General features: G+C 24.9%; 1 protein-coding gene across 1 annotated transcript in view; it reads right to left on the bottom strand.

Moving 5' to 3' along the window:
* Window positions 1-5,677: 5,677 nt before the first annotated feature.
* Window positions 5,678-24,103, bottom strand: part of LOC132931936 (glutamate-gated chloride channel-like) — an 88,001-nt gene continuing 69,575 nt past the window's right edge. Inside the window, exons 5-15 of the mRNA XM_060998044.1 lie at window positions 23,817-23,905; window positions 19,548-19,631; window positions 19,414-19,478; window positions 19,077-19,297; window positions 18,617-18,699; window positions 18,175-18,315; window positions 17,432-17,584; window positions 16,434-16,663; window positions 13,092-13,166; window positions 8,919-9,005; window positions 5,678-7,744 (exon numbers count right to left, since the gene is read on the bottom strand). Coding sequence (XP_060854027.1) covers window positions 7,568-7,744; window positions 8,919-9,005; window positions 13,092-13,166; window positions 16,434-16,663; window positions 17,432-17,584; window positions 18,175-18,315; window positions 18,617-18,699; window positions 19,077-19,297; window positions 19,414-19,478; window positions 19,548-19,631; window positions 23,817-23,905 — 1,405 coding nt within the window. The 3' untranslated portion in view covers window positions 5,678-7,567. The remainder of the gene's footprint in view (window positions 7,745-8,918; window positions 9,006-13,091; window positions 13,167-16,433; window positions 16,664-17,431; window positions 17,585-18,174; window positions 18,316-18,616; window positions 18,700-19,076; window positions 19,298-19,413; window positions 19,479-19,547; window positions 19,632-23,816; window positions 23,906-24,103) is intronic.

Here is a 24,103-nt window from a genome sequence, read left to right on the forward strand (position 1 = left end):
CTTGTTATTAATATCATATGTTATGCATCTATATATAAATTATAAATCATACAATTAATGTGTATCAAATAATATATTATGTAATAATATAAATATCTATAAGTATATATTTTTATTACAAGAAAAATGAGTACCTGTGTATAAAATAACAAATGCAAAAAAAAGTACTTTAAAACTATTTTTAGTTAAGAAAAACAACAAATTATGTAGCTACTCTATAATTTAAAGAAAATTAATATTAAATTAAACATATTAAATCTAAATTCAGCTAAAGTCATAATTATGTATATTTTATAGGTATATATAAATTGTATATAAATTGAATCTAAGACTACCAAATATGTTAAAATATTAAAAGCAATTTATTAATTTATTTTTTAAACAGTAAACTATACAATTTGAAGTTTAATTATATATATTAAATAATAATAATATATTTTTTAATATTACATATTAGTATATTACTATTATTACCTATTTGGTATGTTTAATGTTTATTGATAATATAAAATGTGTCAATATTTCACGAGTACGATTAGCATTTAGCAATAACGTTCTTTATCATTTTTTAAAATTATATATATTTTATAGAAAAGAACAATGTAAACAGAAAAAATTTAAAAACAAATTAATAATCGCCATAATATTATAATAGTAAAACGAACTAACAAAAATTAAAATCATTATATGCAAATGCAACTATATATATTATTATAACAATAATAATAATAATAATAATAATAATAATAATAATAATACGAGTTATACAACTTTAAAAATAATAACACAGCGTAAATTGATATGCTTGACTGCTTAAAAATACCCAAATAAAATATACGCACACGTAACAATGAAATATTGTGTTTTCCATAACGCTCAATGTGCCACTAAACTTTGATTACAATTTGCAATTTACAAATATACCCGTTGATCCATTATTATAATGTTGATAAACAATATTGAATTACAACCATTCAATGGCATTATTCGCAAAACAATATAACTACACAAAGGCACTTATATATTACGATTATGATTTAAATGTCGATCTTGTTGTTTTTGTATATAAAAAAGAAGAAAAGCGTAATTAGCTATGTTAATAATATAGCGTAATAATATAGTAGGTACCTACCTAAAAAAAAATATAAATATTAAATATAGGTTGTTCATTATACAATTAGCCAATAGGCATTATAAAACGCATGATGATTTTGTTTATAGCTACAATGGTGTTAGAATCCCTTTTTTTATAAATAAGAATGACGTACACTAATGAGTAATGATTGCAAATTGTATGGTAGTGTAAAATCGAGTTCGCTAAATATATATATATATATATAGGTATGTATTACGCCATAATAACAAATTGTAAATAGGTACAAATCCTAAACGATTAAAATATTAGACTATAAAAATGAAAACGAGATAGTTACTTTTCTAATAGTTTAATACAAAATATAATACATTTTAGTTCAGCTACCTAATAATATATTATACGAATGAATTGTAAATTGTTTTGTAGTAAATGGTACCTACCTACCGGTTACCTAGACACAAAGATGAATATGGCAGGTATAGGTTTGTAGTAGGTACTTACCTATATGGCTAAATTTTAATTTAATCAAATTAATTGTTATACTTGATTATTTTTATAAACGAGCTATTATTGGTTATTTTTCAAAATTTTTTTATTTTTTTCTAGTTATTACTTTTTTTGTATAGATATAAAAATGATTTTTTACACCTTCCAGAACTTGATTAGCAAAATGTATTATTAAATATATTATGTAAGTAGGTATATGAAAAAAAAATTAATCAATAATGAATATAGTTATATCTACTTATTTTGCAAACACGATTATTTTTAGATAATTATTTAAAAAAAATCAATCAATAGTTTGCCAAAGTAACATTTCGTTGTGAATTTAATATTTTGCTCATAGTTTTTTTAACAACCGGGTAGGTAATTTAATGATATTAAAATCAACGAATTACATTTAATTGCTTGGCTGCACTGATATGGTTTTTGTTTATAACTTGTTAAAACAGAACAAATAAACTCGTCAGTTATACGTATAACTGTTTGTTTATTGTTTACAATATATATTTTATATTTGACAAATAAATTGGGTTTTACTGGAATTGGATATTACTGATATTAGCAATACTTGTATAGGTAATTTCAAAAATTAATATTATGTCATCACTAGTTGACGGAGTACACAGAACAGATAAATATTCCATATAATACGATCATCCAACTAGCTACTAGCATAAACATATTGCACTCTTGCAGTAACCAATAACCATATTATTTATATACTATTGTATATGCATACCAATGGGCCTAATCTAACTCAATTTTTATCATCAAATTAAACCTAACATAGATTGAAATAAATAGGAATATGACAAATGAAAGCCAAATAAAATGTAATTTCTCGAAACATGAAAATCAAATTATCATGATGGCAAAATCGTGAATTTCTAAATCGTATTAAAATATATAATTTTGATATAATGTTTGTCAATTTTGGAAGGGAATATAAACTATTCACGTATAGATTATAGAATAACTATCATATTGTTATTGTGGTAGCCGTACAGAAATTACGACGACTACGACCTCCAAAGCACGCTTCATAAGTTAACCTATATAGTCACTACATCAGATTTTTAATGATTAAAAAAATAGATTAATATAGCTATTTTATAATGTTGAATGATATATTTCATAAGAGTACACAGTACATTAAGCAGAATAGTGTGTACACAACGGTTATATAGGTAAGTCCAATTTCAAAAAGTTACTTTTCAATAGATATCTAGGTATACAGGAGAGACAGTTAATAATTTATTAATTATTATTATTTCATATCTTAAAATTTACCTACAAAATAATACAGGTAAGAAAACGCACATTTACTTTTATAATTGTCTAGAATGTATTACTGCATATTGTTGGTGTATTATTGAAAATAATTTTGTATGCCTATCATATTGTAATTTTTGTATCTAGTTAGCTGAATAAATAATAAATAAATAAGTTTAAATATTTTTTGTAACAGCGGAAAATAGAAATAATATAACTTAGAATAACTCTAATTTTTATTATAAATTTATTAGTATTCTTAACATTTATTTAGTTGTTTGATTTATTTAATCTTGTATTGAAAAAAATTGATTATGATTAACGAGTATAATATTATATGTTTATTGTTTATATAGGTAGGTAGGTACCAATCTAAAATATAAAAATATTTACATTTTAAATAAATAAGTCATAAGTGTTACACCTATACAATAAAGCGTTTTATTAATAATTCAATGACAATGTTCTTTTAAGTTTGATTTTAATACGATTCATATTATTGTTCATTAGAAACAAAATAATTATGAAAATATAAGACATGATGAAACAAATTGTAATACCTACCTAACTATTTAAACCGTTAGTGAATCCAAGTAAATTTAACGGCATACACAGAAGTGGTATAGCAATATTAAATTTTGAAATTATACACTTGATTACATGGCTTAAATAGGGTATAAAAAATGAAAACTACCTATTATATATTTAATGAATTTTTGAATATGTTTTGTTTTTCTATAAATTATTTAATAATATAAAAGCCAAGAGGCTGTAATACCAGTTCTGGAATAGTCAATTTTATAATTTTTAAATTATAATGTATTCAAAATATTATAATACATGCAATATGTAATATTTATGCATACAAATTAGTGTTAATTATATGAATGCAGGCGCGAACGCAGGAGGGGGTTTTGGGTGTTTGAACCTCCTCCGAAATATCAGGAACAAAAAATTAATTACCTGACCTATAAATGAATAGTATGACATTTATGAACATTTTTCAACCCCTCCCCCCCGAAATTTTTTCCTACGTTCACGCCTATATGAATGTATAGTTTTAAGTTTTAAATTATAAACTTGTATTGATTTTAATTTAATTAATCGTTCACAAGAATTTTGATGATATTTACTGTATAATATATTGATACAAACTAATATTTTAAAAAGTACCTACAATGCAATCTGCGTCAAGAAGATGATAAAAAAAATACATAATTTGTGTCACACACAAAATGTGATTTATGTATAATGTGGCATGTGCGCCGCGACTGATAAAGAATATTTTAGACGTATAATTTACGACACGGGGTGCATGTAAATTTTATAGCTGTTGACCTTTTAGAGTCAAAAGTTCATTTTTCTTAAGTGATTTCTCGTGTTTTGAACGCACGTGGCTCCACAAATCGAATACCATGTTATATTCCTCGAATTTCTGTGAAATGCCAAGTAAGGTAGGTCATTGGGTAAAAAAATAAAGCTTGTTGTAAAACACGTACCTTGGTGTAACAATAAGACAGTATGAAAAATAATTTGTATTATATGTGATAATTAAATAGAATTAATTAATAAGGTTATGGTACACGTATTGTGTCGTTTAACGTATATTTACCTAGACGAAATTACGAATATTGCTGTAATGATTTAAAAATTAAGGACATCATATTATGTTTATTGTAAGTATCTAGCCACGAGCCACATAGGTACAAAGAAAAATTACAGTTTAGTTAGGTATGAATTATAAATTATGTATATTGCTAAGTTGATTTTGTCGTATTACATGAATGTTCAAGTATTCGTATTATTTATCCTCAAACAGCGCAAATTGCATTTATGGGTAGGTACTGTAGGTACTAATAGCAATATTGGTAAAAAAATAAGAAATTAATACCATTTATTATTATTATTACTAGTATTATTATTATTATTTTTTATATAATAATCAATATTGTATAGTACTATTATACCTACTTATTGTTTTTATTAAAAATTTACATTTTATTTTAAACAAATGAATAAAAATTAGTGTTAACATCTAATCTTTATTACTTACGTAACAGAGTAGGTACAGTTTACAACGTATTAAAGAATCTCTTGGTGAGTGACTATATTTTGCATACAAATTTTTAAATAAAAAAATTGAAATTTAATATAAACTATAAGTTGGAAATGAGCCCATTTCTCGAACTCCAAACTTTTACTGAAGGAATATTTTGGTAAACAATTATAATTATAACGTAAAAATAAAATCAAAAATATGGAAAATAGGTATAGTTTATGTTGTTTTATATTAGCTTAGTATAATATTATATAAGTACAAATACAGGATGTATAGTGGTGATGCATTTGTTGACAAGTAGTTATTCTGTAATTTTCCTTATTTATGGTTTTTCCAAATAAGATAATATCTATTGAATCTTTGAAAGAATTGGATGTAAAAATATACACTAGACCCTGTACGTGAATTTTACGTAGTATTTGGTTGGTAAATGTATACATTTTAAACAAAGCGTGAATAAGGCGGTAATTAATTATTTAAAAAAAGTCTAAAATCTAATCCTGACGTGTTAAAAAAAAAAAGTAGTATTTAGAATGATTTCTGTTATAGTTTTATTTGTACCTACACGTATGTGTATCTTAAGTTACAGCATCGTTTTGAAATGGTTAAAAGATCCAGACGTACACAATATAATATACAAGGTTCTGATTGTCCGAAATTATTAACAGATCGAAATAGCGTTATTAATAAAATCTTCATCTATAAATAACGGAATATATACCTATTTATATAAATTATTATTGAGCTATGATGATAAATGAAAAAATAACCAATAGAAATTGTAATGATTTCGTATCGGATCAATTATTATTATTCTATTAGAATACTGTATACTTGTATAATTAGCATATCTATAATATTAGTATAATAAAACATTTTGAAAAGAGCCTATGTTTTACCTGTATATTTTGCAACAGTTGCCTATAAGTTAATATAATTTTTTTATGGTCCACGGCTATGCGACTATTTTTACACGAATATGATCAAACATTTCGGTTAGGCGCGTTTGATCTTTATATTAAATTTTTTTACGATACTCATTTGAGAAATATAACGTTACGGCGAAATGTACCAAGATATGTATATCTACGTCTTATCGTAACAGATAAACTTTAATGACATTTTTTGTTGTTTTTAGTATCGTTCGTAAAACTGACGAACCAAAAAATAAAGTACCTATCATATTTGGATGATAAATATTTTTTAAAACTATGGTAAGTAAGCACTTCCACGTTTCATTAATCATATAAATGTTATACAATAAGAATACATACTAAAAAAAAAAAAAAAAAATTGTTACTACATGTCCAAGAGACTATTGTTAATAATTGATACTTTCAAACAGTAAGACAGTAAAATGTATGATACTTCATACAGGCGCAATATTATAATAATATTATACTGTATGCGTATAATAATTTAAAATCCTAAAAAAGTTACTTATTATCTAATAAAATAAAAATAAATAAATAGTAATACAATAAAAATAAACAGATAAATGCTACTAAATTATCACATGAGTATATGACACATTGGTGTAAATTTACAATCAAATAAAATACGTGAATTATACCTCGAAGTCTACAATATCCGTGTAGTTCACCTACCCGTAACTTAAACCGTTATGTACCTATGCACTTAGTTAATGAGGTCAATGCGTTCAATGCGTTGATATACAACTGTCGTTCGATAACTTCTGCAGTATACCATCACAAAAACACTGTACGCCAACCGCCAACCCCCAACCATTTACCGGCATACCTAATACTCGATAGTATTATACTTATTATATTTGATATCATTTATTTATCTGTTCCTATTGGGTAAAAAATGTTGAAAAAATAAATCTCAAACAACGGACAAAAAAAATCTTCATACCTATGTAATACATCGACATTGTGGTAATTTATTAAACTCACTACAGGCCATTATATAGATGATATTATTATTATTAATATAATATATATAATATTGTATTAGGTTTAAATTTCCTTACCAAATTTTTAAACAGGTTGCATTATATTCCAGTTGACATTTTTCTGGAGGTAATTTTCTGCTTTGATAATTAAAATTTTTTTTTCTTCGAGTGAGTTTTGAAAGTATATCTCTTGTAATCCTAAAATATGACTTTATTGTTACACGAGAATTTATGTTATCCACATTACCAAAATAATTTAGAAATTCAATGCCAACGTTACAGTTAAGAAATCTTTGTAAATGTTTTGAATAATAAAATAGGTGCAAAATATTAAACAATATTCATGTTTCTAATTTTCTTAATTATAAACATGTTTTATTTTACTTAATTAATCGTATTCTAATGGGTTTTCTTATTGTATTTTTTGTTAAAAGAATTAAAATGGTATGCTAATATCGTATCAATATTTAATAATATTTTTACGTTTTAAAGAATTTTTTTTGTCCGTGATATGAGATTTTTTTCCTCAAGCCTAAATTATTTTGTTTCTAGATCTAGATTAACTTCATTGGACCCCTGAATTTATTAGTCCAATGTAAAGTTGTAAACAATACCGGTATTGATCGTATTTAAAATAACATTATATCAAATTATTATTATATTGCTATATTTAAACGTTGAGCTTCTTGAGCCATCCGTATAATACATAATAATATGCCTATTGGGACCAATGGCTTGGATGACTAGTGTAATGAATGAAGAAGAATATCAGAAACACTGCATATGCCGTAGGAAATGTGATGCGGGCGATAACGTCGATGGTCTTGGCGATCCGTATCGGGTGTGGTGGCATTTTACGTTTGTTGCCGCCATTGCTTCTAATATTTTGTTCCTCCTGATAAAAAATAAAAATTAATACCAATATTATAATTTAACTGTTCGAATAGTTAGTTATAGACATGATATAATTTATTTTTAAATTTATTATTGTATTACTACTTATTACATTGTACAAATAAATTCATTTTTTTTTAAAATTTTATGATGGGTTTGAAATCATTATAATATAGGTATTAGGTACGTATTGTGTTATTTTTTTGTTGATATTTTTTCAAGTAGGAGTACTAAAAAAGTGCTGTGTTATAGTGCTCTTGATGGAAAATTGAGTGCAGCTGGTATGATACCAAAACTCTTTTACATAGAAATGTATTATTAAATATTTTTATTTATTTTAAAATTTAATTTTTACTGCTTAATGCGAGGCGAGAGTGGTATTAAATCTGGACATCAGTTTTTAAATTTTGAGCTCAATAGACGAAAGCTTTAATGGAAATTTGGATTATATGTATTCTATGCTGTTTTGAAACTTTTTTTAAAATAAAAACAATAACGTAGAAGGATATTTCATATAAATTTCGGTATTAATAATAGGTAATAGTGTAAGGACTCTGGAATGAATGTCATATGGACTCCAGGACTCTGCGGCCCAAGGTTTATAAACTGCTAGACTAATCCTATATAGGTATCCCGTAGAATAACAATGTTGTGTTTTAGTTTAAGATTGTAAAATGAGTATGAAGTAATAAAAATAAAAATCTCTTAAGTAAAGTTTAAGTTTCATTTTCAAATGAAAAACTATCGGTCCGTAATCTCATTTGGAAATAAATTAGATATATTGTATTAATTATTATTATAAACAAAAGTTGCAATTTTCTGTCAAAGATAGAGACTCATATAGTAATATACAAGTTGATAAACTAAACTATATTTCAGCCTGAAGTATTGAATTAATGTATGTTGATAGTGCATGTTGATACCTCATAAATTTCTTTGTAAATATAGTATAAATAAACCTTACACAGGTAATATAAATAATAAATAGTTTATTCACCAATACTGGCAATACTAATCATACATGTATTATATGTGAATTAACCACGACATGCCATTTAATAATTTAATTTAATATAGTTAATTGTTGAAAAAATAGAACATTATCTTTTGTTTAGTTTAAACTTTAAATTATTCTAATAAACGTTTTTACACGCTTATTGAAAAAGTATACATACTGTTTTTGATGGGCAGGTGTTATGTAATAACGAATGTGTGCATGCCCCTTGCCCACAACTGGAACATTCCCCTTGGGTCTTGTCACTCTAAATTAAAAAAAAAGTAATGGAATGAATATTATTACTATATACAATAATATTAACTCTTGTAGGATTTCAATAAAATGTTTGTAAATTAAAATATGTATTGCATTTAAATGATTATTGAAAAAAATATATATATTTATAAATAGGCGTGTAAATACAATATATCTACATTATAATTATATTTATCTACTTCATGATCGTATGTATAGTAATAAAGAAGGATAATCATTTATAGAAAATAAATAGTTATATTTTAAACGGTTAATAGTTACGATAGGTCACTTTTCATAATTCAGAGTATTCAGACTTCTATAATTTCAACTCAATAACAGGGGTATGCCATAGGGGTAAATAATAAAGAGAAGTAAAAATATCGTATACTTTTTTTGGGAGGGGGAAATACACACTGATCTTTAGCAGTATCTATACAATACTTGGTTACTGATCATTTTACGTATTAGTGTTTCTCTATTTTTCGAAAACTAAACAATATAATGTAATGTATACCGCTGAAACATTGTATCCATTTATTCATGAAATTGTGAAATACTCATATTGCATTTTACAGTTTATTTGGTTAGTAAACGAACAAGATGAAACTGAAATAAAACTCTACTCATCCTTGCAGTTCAGAATAAACCAACCAAAAATAAAACAAAAACTAACGGATTTAATTTAAAGCCATTCACATCCACTTAGCATTTGTAGACGAGTATTACAGGGACGCTGGGTAGTAAAAATTGTTATTACAAAGAACTAGATATTCTACTTAAATTTATTGGCTATAGCAAGTGAAAAATACTAGACAAAAAATTATTTTTAAAATTAGAAAGTGATGCTGTCAATTGGCCATTACGAGTTGATAATCAAATAAGCCAGTTTATTATGAACGACATAATATAGAAATATGTTTGGCTAAAAACGATTCCCATTCATATGGGTCATACAGAGTGATTCATCAAGGATGCCCATTCTTTTTTTTCTTTAATAATGAAGTTATTCAAAATCTAATTTCTGGAATTTAAAATACACTTGAAGATCATATTTTCGAATACTTAAATTTTTTTGTATCATTTTAAGATAGTTCGATACCCCGATGACGATATAAACTTATATTTTTTAAATATGAACCATCTTTTTTTCTGTAAGTTTTTAAGCATAGGTACATTTTTTTTAAATTTGATATATTTAAATAAAAATTTGAACGAGTGGTTTCCAAGTTATTAAAATGTTTATATATAATAAAAATAATAACCCTTAAAAATGGTTTACAAAAATATAAATTAGATTTGATATTGAATCTTTTATTTATTATACTTGGACCATTTTTACTAATTATAACTTATAAATGTTGATAGAGCATTATTAATCATTAAAATATGTTAAAATCACCCGGACGTCAAATCTCTTATCTAACGTATTTTTTTAAATATAAACAATGTATCAATTATTAGCACCTAGGTTATTATAGACACGGATTTTTATCATTTATACATAAAATTTAATAACTCGAAAATTACTCGTTTGAATTATTATTTAGATTTTAGATACATAAATCTGTACTATAATTTATAGAAAAAGGGAGGTTTCCAATTTGAAAAACAGAGGATAGACTATTCTTGAGTAATAAAAATATCAATTATTCAAAAATATGATTTTTAAGTGTATTTAAAATTCTAAAAATTAGATTTTGAATAACACATCATTGAAGGGGAAAGGTGACTGTGACTGAGTCCTTGGTGAAGTACCCTGTACCTATATATTATGAGCCCCTTCACAGCGATGGCGATAGTGGTTTTGAATAATGCACACTACAGCCACTGTAAAGGTAGTAGGTCTGACCTTTGTCAAATATATTGTGTACCTTAGAAAGTGTATAATTATAATTATTCCTAGCGGGAATATTATATGGAAACATATTGCCTGCCCTTTAAATGGAAATAGTTAATTTTAAAACCACACAGATATTGTTTAAATGTTTTATGAAATTTTATTTCATACCTAAGTGTAATACATTTTCAAGTTATTGAAAAATATTATTCAAGTAAAATAGATATGAACTAGGTACCTAGTTTAGGGTTTAAGGTTGTGAAAATTGTAATATTTTAAGTACCTATGAATATTAGGGCCTTATGAAATAATTCATTATTAAAAAAAAACACATTACTAAAATGTTATGAAGTGTGTTAATCCATAGGGTTTAAATTTTAAAGGTAAGATATTTTTATTAATAACAGCAAGTTAAAATGAATAGCTAATGGTTGATGTTTATAAAATAAATCTTATTTATATTTAAAATAATATTGTTAGAACAATACTAGTTAAAAATTAATTACCTACTTTATTTGAAAGATATTATATTATATAATTTCTATTAATATTATCATATATTAGAAATAAATAAGGAAAAAAAGTTTGAAATTTTTTCCCTATCAAAATTAATTCCTATTGTAGTGAAATTTTTATTTTTCACTTTAATATTATAGGTACCTATAGGTTAAATAGGTGAGTAAAGTTATTTCATGCTTATTATTCGTAATTTCATAGTAGTATTTATTTTGAATTAATTATACCAATCTCAATTTATAAAAATATTAAATCTAACCAGTAACCATGTAATCTAAATTTACTTCTATAATTCGTTATTTGATTAAAAACAAATAAATGTAATCAACAATATTTCTATTCTTATTGTATAGGAGAATTCACAGTATATAACGCATAAGTATAAGTATCTCTATATTTATTATTTTATTATCTTAGCAAATAAGTTATAAATATAACTTGTATATATTATATATACTACATTATAAATTATATATTTGTATATCTTAATACAATAGTACTTACTTTAGTCTAATAGCTAACATTATATTTCGGTAAACGTATTTATATTTAGTATAAGTATATTATTAACTATCTATTTTTCCGTAGAAGTTTATGTTTTATGCTTATACATGATATTCTGTTCATTTAATTATGTTGTTTACATAATGTAATGTGATCTAATGCACATCAATATTTGAAAATTCAATTAAAAAAACTTATTTTTTTAAACGTTGTATACTTTGTTTATATTTAAAAATATTCTACTTAAATAAATTATGATTTTTGGATTTTTTATTTAACATAAAATTAGATTTATAAATTATTGAGTAAAAGTGTATATATTTATTATTACATACAATATACGATTAGTGATTATAAATAAATTGTGTGGCTATAAATGTTGGAAAAAATACAATTAATAATACTTTTTTATTAGTTATAAAATAGGTACATATTAATTTATTATAAGTAGACAAAATAAAATATGTATTATTTTTTTTATTGGTATGTCATATTATTGATCATAATAGTATTTGATTTAAATAGTTTAAATTAAAAATCAACATGCCTTGGGAAATTAGAGTAAGATGCAAAGAAAAGTAAGATTTGAAAATTAATTATAATGTATTAATCGCACTAAGCGTCAAAATTGTAAATGATTTTTCTTCATACAATTTATAAATCTGGTAGGTATTATTGTGTAATATTCACGAAAAACAATTGGATAATATAAAAGTGAATAATTTATAAAATATATACTTAGGTAAATATATTAAGATTAGTTCTGATAATTAATTACAAAGATGTAAATTAGGTTAATAGTGTCAATACGAAGGATTGAAATGAGTCTCAAAAATGTATGAAAAAACCGATATCTTAATTTTTATTTTATTCAAATAATTGTGTATGAAATACTTAAAGAAAATGGGTAAATGGTTTAAATAAAATATAGTTGTTTTCTCGTTATACCCAAGTTCATTAAGTCCAACGACCAGTATCTATACAATTTACATGTCGTGTTTAATATGATATAAAATACTTCTAAGATAATAACTATGTGTTATTTATTAAAATTGTTATCAAGCATATGTCATAAATTAGTAATTACGTATAGCATTATTACGGATGTGTTACCTGTGATATTTTAAGTAAGCTTGCTAAACAATATACTGCATAATTTTTTTTTCTTAAATCAGTTTTCTACTGCAGGGTATACGATTTCCTACAATATTACTTAATTATTATCAAAAATCTTACGTATATTGAGTATTTTTCGTTATCCACATAACTTTCATAACTAATTTGGTTTGCATCTTGTCGATTTAAGTAACGCTGTGGGAATATTGAGATACAAATTATTTTTTCACATTTTGTGTAAAAAATAAACGAAATATTTTACTTAAATATTGTTAATTTAAAGCCTACTATGTGGCGAAACCGTTGGGGCTAAAACGTATGCCATACGGGATTATACAGAATTAAAAAATGTAAATATTTATCAACACTAAATATCAGTTAAACATGAATATCACTCTAATAATATCTAAAATAAATCTCTACTCCCCTCCTCCTACTCACTGCGTGAGAACGTCTATAATATATACGAGCATATCATAGGCGTATATTAATAGGTAAATGGATGTTATAATTATTTTATAAAAGATGAATTTATTAACAACAATTTGTGTTATGAAACATTTTTTATTAAGGGCATTGAGTATCACCGATTATATTTCTACTATTTTAGATCATAAATCTATTATACCGTCTTTAATAAGGGGCAAAGTCGTATTTTTAAATACTTTCAAAAGTTGGATTTTTTTAAGTTCATGTTAAAATTGTTTAAATATTATTGAAATTAACAATATTTTTAATATAATTATGCAATCAAATATCAAATTCTTAAAATTTTGTGAGTTCTACAGTGCTTAGAAGTTAGTAGTACGGTTCTGTCCCACCTTCCCCTATATATAAATTGATAAAAGTTAATTTAGTTAACAGGTAAGCAACGAGTTTAATAACGTGTTACGTCGAAGCAGGTGCAGATATAGAGGGGAGTACCCACCTTGGGATGTTGCTTCTTGGAAAACAAATACTCTACACAACATGTATTTTTCAGTAGGCTGTGCACATTTCTAAACAAAATTGGTAAAAAAAAAAAAAGTTGACAAGTAATTTTTCCCTACACAATACTGATAGTTGATAACTAGATTTGAGAAGTATTTGTTGTTTATTAAAATTAAATGAATATAGTAGGTATGTGATAGTCTTAATTTTTTAAATTAAGGAGTTTGTTTTAGATGTATTTTTAAAGTTGCCACTCATGTTTATCCTTTTAAATATTAAGCATTAAAACACATTCATTTTGAGGACTAAAAAAAGGCCTTTCTTAACCTTAGTTAACTTCCCCTACAAAATCTTAGATTCGCCAATGCGTCAGTGTGGTAAGTGATGGTTTCAGATTAGTGATAACTAGAGAAAGAACTGATTTATGCATTCGAATATTTTTTCTTGTTTCTATTGTATGAAAAGTAATTACAAAATACGATTTACAACATTTTCCATGATATAACCAAAATTACAGCACATATACATATTTCGTATTTGCATAATTTAATGTTTAGGGAATGTTTATGATATTAAGGGAATACTTCGTTTTTTTAGTGTATAGATAGTTGGAAATAACACTTTTCTAAATACTTTTCTTCAAAGTAAAAAAATATTAGATTCAACTGTGCATTTTTAATAAATTTTATTGCAAACAAATATTTATTAACAATAGGTAGGTAACCAGTTAGTAATTTAGATTATGACCGTCTGAAGAGTGCAACACAATTTTTTTCTAATAATATGTAACGGGTATTTTTATGAAATTACATTTAGACGTCATTTAGTGATTTATGGCTATGGTAGTGAACATAAAGAATTCATGCCAGAAGAAAGTATCCGCGAGGGAAGCAGGTCCTCCATATTAAGAAATTGATACTAAATTACTGTAGAATATAAAGTATAGAACGTATTATTATATTATTTATTTTATTACAAATATATATAGTTACAGTGGTAGATCTAGTCCGGGAGGGGGCTTAGCGCCTTAGCACCCTCTTCGCACGCGTTGACCTTTATTGTTGTTTGGTAAGAAATTATATTATTATCAGTTTTGTTTCTGATAAATGTGTAATATACTAATATAACTAATATAAGTAATAATAATCGTAATATTTCCTATAAAATTATCTTAGATTTATCTCTGAGTGAATTAGAATATTAATATTAAACCAAATATCTGTTAAATTAAAAAACGCACTACACTTCTGCAAACAATATCACTTAAATGACTTTTATAAATGAAGATAGACGTAGTCTAATATAATTATGACGTCCTCAGGTGTGGAGTTTATATTATGCAGGTATATAATATAGTAGATATATATGTATTGTGAAAAACGTGTGCGCGCAAATGTTTACCGGGACGACATTATAAGTTTCATAAAGTTATTATTATGTCATAACAGGATAAAGTATAATATAACACACGAACTTTCTAGACAAGAGGATAGTTGCATATAGTATTTTTATCACTTTTATATTAAAATGCAAATGTATTAACTTTATTTTACAATATTTTCTAGCAAAAAGTCACCGTGACACATTCATTCTGGTACACTAGCTTCTAACCTCAGCAGTTTTAGATTTGTTTATTGTTATTAATATTTTATGTTTAAGAATGTACTTGCTTAGTATAAATGTAGGTTATATAAATATAATATGAAAAATGTATGGCAAGTTTGATTTTATTTTCCGTAGCGATCTTCAGGTTATCATACTAATATTACGAGTATATTATACGATTGAAATCAAATATGCCATGGGCATACATAATATAGGACTTCTATAGTATAATCATTGCTCTTTTCAAACGATAACTCTTCATAATAAAAACGTATAATAATTTTATGTTTCTTTTTAATATTTTTTTTTGTTGAGTATAATGAAATGTGTACTAGGTAGTGGGTTTTCTAAACTCATTTCTTATCGGTTAAAAATATTTCATCACGAGATAACTACTCATGCTATATGCAAATACGTTTATATTAGATAAAATCAATTAATGTGATTAGAGCCTGGTGTTATATTTTTATAATACGTACCTGTCGTACCTATACTTAATATTTATAATGAAATTAAACTCGAATAAATTATCAGGAAATATAAGTATAATAATGAACTGCTTGATTGTTTCATGCACTTCTGTAATAGTTTTATAGTCAGCTATCTTTTAACTTTTAAGTATTTTATACGTAATGACTCATTACTAATGAGTGATGGGCGAGGACTTGTACCTTATAATTTATTAGTAAATAATAGAGAAACATCAGTAAATAAAATTATTGATATGTAACTCTCGAGGAATATATTATATACATATTAACATATATTGCTTAAATAGTTACAGCATTGCTATATTTCAAAGTAGTTAACACCCATATGATAATATCAGTAAGTCACAAGCAATTAAAGTTACTTGAATATGATACGTATTTGATGATATGCAAATACAATATAAAAAGAAAAACTTAGTAAAATATTAAATCTTACTTGCGTTATTTGTTTGTAGTCTTGATCTTTATTTTGGTATACAATGGGTAACGGCCAGTCTGAACGTTTTCGTCCCACGTAGTTTACTAACACAAACTCCAATAAACTGGCGTATATACAACACATACATACGCCATCCCAAACGTTCATGGCTGTTAAATTTGATACCACTGGCAGAGTACTTCGGAAACCGTTCGATGTGGTGAAAAAATTCAACATTGTAGTTACGCCTAAAATATATCAACATATTATGCTAATAAGCTATTAAGTTGTTTGTGGTATTTATGTTTTAATTTTTATAAATTAAAGTTTTTAAAAATAATTATTATGATGTAAACGAGGATTTAATAATATTATTTCGTCCATTGAAATCAATTCTGTATTGGGAGACGTTATGTATAATAATGTTTTAATTTTAATAAACTACTTAAAACCTTTCATATTTTTGAATAGCTATATTAAGACAAATATACAATGAATAAATTATTTTATAAAAATTTAAATAATAAGAAAGAACCGGTAAAAATGTAAAAGTACATTGCAGAATTATAGTGTTAAAACGAGTAGCTAAATGACCTGATATATTAATAATACCAATCCACAAACTCGAAAATATTGGATCACTCTTTTTACTAAAAAATAAAATGCTCAGAAATAAAACAAATATTACATAATTAAAATGGCTTAGTATCGGGTTTTTTTAAATCTATTATATTAATTAGGTATGTAATATTATGTTATACGCCATATATCATGTAATTTCATGTATGATTGTAAAACCTATACATTTTGAGTTTTGTGAATGATTTTTCGTGTTAAATACTATTTAAATGAAAATATTATTCTGTTTAACTTATTTATTAATTGCATATATTTATTTAAAATTCCAAAAATATTTAACTTAATGATTTTCATAAACTTTATTATTAAAAATGGAGGATACTTAATTTGGACTTTTGAATGAAATAATATAGTTACGGTAGATTAAAATAAAATACCTATCATTACTCTTGCTGGCACTGCATTCCATTCAAGAAAGAACGTGATGAATGATGAAGTCACCAATATTATACCAGGTATGAAAACCGTAGTAAAATAGAATGCTCTGTCTCTGGTAAAAATCAAATTCACTTCAAGGCAGCTATAGTTACCTATAAATAATAAATGTTTGTCAAAATTATGTATTTAAATATTACAATATATAATAATATAATACCTAATTTACGCACAATATTTAATATTAATAATTTTGTGGAAAACCTATCTTACTTTTTCGTAAAATCTAAAATTTGTGTAACTTAAAATATTTGAAGTTCTATAAAACTTGTGTCTAAAAATGTATCTAGCTATATGTATATTGATTTGTTTGTGTATTAAGTCCTCTATTCAAAATATTTTTGACATTAAATCAATTAAATATTTAATCTTATGTAATGGATAGATTTTTAAATTGTCCATATATTTTGTTTCAAACATAATTGGTAGACACCAGAAAACAGTAATTATTTTACCATCTATATGTATCTAAACGTGTTTGTTTAGAGTTTTTGTTTTTGTAATTATTTAATAATAGTAAAATAAAAATGTATATTTTCGAGATTTTGATTTAATAAAAATCATATCGAATTGTTTTTTATAATAATAATAATAATAATAATAATAATCCTATAATATAAATAATATCGATTGTGCGAGAATTTATAATATTAGTAATTTATAAACTTAAAATAAATTATTTTACCTCTCCAACTGCCAGTAGATGGACATTCAGTTGTATGATTTCGGTCTAAGTATGCATTTAAAGTTTTTAACGATGGTGATTTCTTCAACGTGCTTTCATCATTTTTCCATACATATTTTATAGCTGACATTTCATATGATACTAAACAGAATAGATGACAATCAAAAGTGATAAAAAAAAAAAAAAAATGCAATTTCGTTGCCTGTACGTACAAAAATGAAATATATAACATAACATTAATCGTATTTACGACTTTTTCATCTCATAAAAATACTTTTTATTAAGTAACACTTCATTACTTCAATGAAAACAAACCAATAACTTTTATGATGAGTCGTAAAAATAAGATACAATTCTGATCGTCGTACCTTGTTTACGAAAATCAATTTGTTATTTTATTTATCACTTAATAATATAAACGTTATGGAAATAAAATATTTACTGCTTTCCATTGAAAATGTGCACTGCGGATCGTCAAACGGAAATATGTTCAGTATACCCTGGCATGACAGGATCAAATGGCGTCTGAAAAAATTGTTAATTTTTTTCTACATGCACTGTATCATTGTAAAATTCTCGTGTCAAAATAAACGGTGGTCGCTTTTTGAAGTTTCATAGTTGTGGGAAGGCAAATTAAATTTATTTGACTTAGCGGTTTACCGCTTTGCCATTCGCTTCTATGAATATTTACAGCCCACGGGATGTCAGTAGGTGTGTGAACATGTTTATTAGGTACTGGCAGGATTTAACAAATGTACGGGAAACCCAATTGTATTGTAACTATATGGGTATACTAATAATTTAACTACAGAACTTTACCAGCTAGCCAGTTATTTCATATTCGACCTTAAAAATGGGAACCGAGTGGGGTAGGTAAATAGGTAATATATAGTTATAATTACCTCATCAAATAATGGACACTGCCGTTCCTGTAGATCCTCAGCGAAAAGTGTACTGGTATTAGCGACGCCTTGAAATCGCCGTGCATGATGAAATACGTATCTGGCAACCAAATATCTCCGTGGTGATGAATAGCATTTAGAAAATCATACCGACTTTGGTTTGAGTACCGTAAACGAGGATCATACCATTGTTGTTGCAGTAAAAATTCAACCTCGTATTTCTAGACGAAGCAAATAAAAAAATGAGCATTCTTGTAGTAAAATGAAAATAGACGCGTCATGGATGTGCATATTATTATCATTAAAACGATCGATTTATATTATTTTATTTCCTTACCAAACTAGACTCGTCGGGTGAGGCCAGACTGAGTAACAATACGCTGACATTTACTAATAAAGGTCCTAGAAATTTATAATTTTATTAAAATATGATTTCTAAGTTGGACAAAACTATGACGCTTGAGAACATACCTTTACGAATAGGATGTCTATTGGCCGAAGGAAGTATCACTCTTACATCTTGAGGTGTTTTCATCCCACAACAAAAATCTTGATCTAAATAACATACATATGGTTTTTATATTTTCAAAAAGATAGTTATTTTTCAAACATAAAATTTATTTTAAGATTAATAAATAACTGCAGTAATTATTTTAATTGTTTTTTCAAGCTGACAGCAGTGTGTTCGTACAAAAATTTAAATTTGATATTTATTTGCATTTAGTTTATGAGTAGTGATAAATGATAATTTATTATTTTATTATACAATGATGTGTAAATTTTTTATATTTGTATACGCAAAAATTGTAGACAAAATATACTGATTTTCAACTATGAAGACAATTTATGATAGAAAATTTGATTTATTTGATACTTTTGAGGGGTAAAAATTGAAATTCTCTTTTAAAACTAATCTGAGATAGGGGGAGATTTTTATACATAACAATTTTTCGTCGACATTGGTTTTATTTTTTTGTTAAAATAATTATAATCATATTATATATTTGAACTTTTCACTAAATATTCGCATTAGAATTTCCTACATTATTATAGTATAATTGTCTAAATATATTGACAATGTTTGAACTACTTATGAAATTCTTAATTTTATTTATGTTATTTTGTATAAATGTCAATACAAATTTTTTGCTAGATCAAAAACTTTAAAATTCTAATGTAAGGTTCCTCCAATAGCAGTTCATACTGAAAACAAATAATCTAAAAATATATAAGCATAATTTTTTTTATAGATATTTGAAATTCAATATTTAAATTAAAAATAACGATTTTAGTTATTTTATTATAATTCAAAAATATTTTCCGTGGGGATTTCAAACTTTTACGTATTTTATTATATTTTATATTATACACAATGACATTTTAAAAACATTTAAATCAATTTATGTTATTGCCTATATTTTATAGTTTATACGATTATATCGTATTACTAAGAGTAATTAATAGCAACATATTTGTATGATATTAAGTTGATAGACAGTCTCCGTTCAGAATAGTTTTTCGTATAGAATAGTTTATTATTGAATTTAAATTAAACACGTCCATTTCAGTGACCTACTCAATGACGAGGTACACTCGACTATTACTGTTCAACAGAGCGGTTACCTAACTTCCCCCTTTTTTACGGTTCTGCGCATTTCTATTTTCATTATTAAATTTCCGTTTTTACAAAATAAATACTTACGATATAATATTATATAAAAATCCTTTTTAACAAGATTATATACACGATGCTTAATGAAGTTAACAATTATAGAGAATAATTGTAGTTGGTCTGTTCATTGTTTTATTGTTATGGGTACATAATATAATATTATATTTATTCCCTATATATTATAAAATATGCTTTGAGGTTTGTAGAATGACCGTAGAAACTAAACCACACTATATGAATTTTAAGTACGGGAGACAGAAAAATGAAAAATGTTTTACAATATGTAATAGAAATAAATGAGAGATGGTTGGGCTTTCGAGATGGTCATGTTTTATAAATTGTGACACTATTCATTTTATTTCAATTATTTTATTATTAATAATTAAAAAAAGTTAAAAAATGTGTAATACTTATATTTTATGGTTGTTAGGTATAACTATTGAATGTAATAATTATTAATTAAATAAATATAAATATGCTATCCATAGACATTAGACATATAAAACAACTAAATATCGGACCGCATACCTATTACCTATTACATTCCCATAGAAATGTCGAAGTCGTGTGGCCATATGCAAACAGGGCAATGTTTATACAAAATTACTCAATAGATAATATACCTATATCGATAATAATACAAATAACGAATTTTTTTTCATAGTTTCATATAGTACCAGAATTTTGTAAACATTATCCTATTAGCATATTATGAATGCCGACTTTAATATTATCATGAATTCGATTACCTATCTAGTTGTTATATAAGTATATTGTTATACTACTATTATAGGACCAATCAGTGGTGATTTGAGAGAGTTATTGTAAAATAATTCAGATAATTGAATCACAAATAAAATATGGTAGTATGCAGGTATTTTGTATTTGTTAACTGAAAAAGTGTTTTGTATTTTTATAGTTAAGATTCGAATTTAGATCATAATTAATATTATTTTACAGAATAAGTAATTCTATCATTAGGCTCAGTTGGTGCTTATTAAGACTCAGTGTTAGATCGATAAGGGTTATTAGAATTATATATATAATAAAGAGATGAACTCTATTTAATATTTATAAAAACGACCAGAAAATAGTCACAGGATTAAACGATTACACTGTCGTCAGTTACTACTTTAACCCCTTTGTAGTACAATATATTATTAATTATTCGTGTTCTTTTTTTTGAAAAAATATGTTTTATGTTTTTCCATAAATCATTATACGTTATACATTTTAAAGCTTACAATATTACATTTATGTATTGCATTCATTTATATGCGTATACGAGTATAAACTTTTATTTTACTTCATGAACATTTTATTAGTAGGTATTATGCAAATTATTAAATTAAACAATTCATTATCATTGTGTCAATACTATGTCTAGGGGTAGGAAAATGTATTAATAAATGATTATTCAGAGGTCACATCCCCGAGTGACTGGCAGAAGTATAAAAAATGAATTAACTTGAGTATAATATATAAACAAAAAAATGACAAGAGGAACACGGGTGCCCGCAGACAATGAACAAAAAAAAAAATGAAATAAATTTAATTATAAAATAAAATAAAATAAATTTTAAATAAAATAAAATTACTATATAATTATGTTTTTATGGAATCGAACACTGAAATCTATGAGAATTTTTAATCTCAAAAATGTATTAAAAATTAAGTTTAAAAAACATACAATTATTTATATGTGATTTAGAGTTCACTGGAAAAGATATACAAAATTAATTAACTTGAGTATAAAATAGGAAATAAAAATGGTGAAAGGAACAGAGGCACTTGCAATTAAATGCATTTTAAAAAGAAAAAAATTAAATTAACTATTAAATTATGTTGTAATGGGAGTTGTAGATTGTATTTTGTTCTGATATATAAACCTAATTGATTAATAACTAATAACTCCATTAATAAATAAATATTCTGATGTTACATAGTGATCGCTGAAAAAAGGATAAAAAATTTAATAAATTTAGCAATATGAAGAAAAAATGAAAAGGATTTCGGAGGTACCCACAATTAAATGTATTAAAAAAATATATATAATTAAATTAATTACATAAGTTTGTTGTAGCAAAAACGTAGACCTTAGTCTATATCAAATAACAGACCAGAAATATTAAATACATAAACGAAAATATAAATAAAATATAATTAGACATAAGTTGGGGGTGGAGGAAAAGTATAAAAATATAGGGATGCCCACTAGTAAATGATATATTTTAAGAAGCAAAATCAAATTATTAATTTACTATAAAGTTATGTTTAATTTGAATCGAAAATTACAGCTTATAGCTCAGTTTATATGATATAATTATTTTAAAAATAAAAATGTTTAATAAATACAGCGAAACCTCCCTTAACCGACGCGACACCTCTAAATAGCGAACATTTTTTGGAGAACGGGGACATTTTCACTACTTTTCCATAGGAAAAACTCTAAATGACGGACTTATTTGTGGTATTTTAAATTTTGATTTTAATCATTTCTATCGTAAATTTGTGGAATTAGAAAATGCATTAACATACAAAATGACTTTGTGTCAAAATACGAAGCAATTTAAAGTAACTTATTTTTTTAATATATGTTAGTTTTAATTTTTATATTATCAATTTTTTTATCTTTTTACCTTCGCATTTTTAAAAATACATAAAAATAAATTAAATTTATTATGTACCTATGTATATTGTATAATATGTATAAATAACTAAATAAATAATTGCATTTTTATTTATCCCTATAAATACCAATAAAAAATAGCGCATAACATTTTAGCGACCTAGGGTGTCCGGTATTTAGAGGTTTCACTGTAAACCAGTGATTCCAATAAATATTATAATATTAATCTGAAATAGGAGTATACTGTAATTTACCACGTCTGCCTTCAGGTGTCATTTTTTAAATTACATTTTTTACATAATATTCAATTAATAATATATACTATAAAGTATAAAAGTAGTTTTCCAAATTATTATTAAAGTATCTATCTGATGGAGTTTGAGTTTTGTTGATACAATCATTGTTATTAGTGAATATTAATCAATTGAAAATTACTTACCATCCACTGGTGGCAATAATCTTTTATCATATCTGTTTGGGTTCACCAAATTATCCAGTATTTCTTTGTCCGATTTTCCATTTTCAAATCTTAAATGAAATATTTAATAAATTCAAACATTTGAAATTCTATAGTAATTATATAATATGTTAAGTTGCTTTAAATTAAAAATTATTATAATACAGACGATCTACAAACATATACTATAAACATAAAGTTCGAATCATTAAATTTATTTATAATAAATATTAAAATAGATTACAAAGTATAAAGAATTTTAGAAATTA

Source organism: Rhopalosiphum padi, chromosome 1, assembly GCF_020882245.1.
Source record: "Rhopalosiphum padi isolate XX-2018 chromosome 1, ASM2088224v1, whole genome shotgun sequence".
NCBI classification, from domain to species: domain Eukaryota; kingdom Metazoa; phylum Arthropoda; class Insecta; order Hemiptera; family Aphididae; genus Rhopalosiphum; species Rhopalosiphum padi.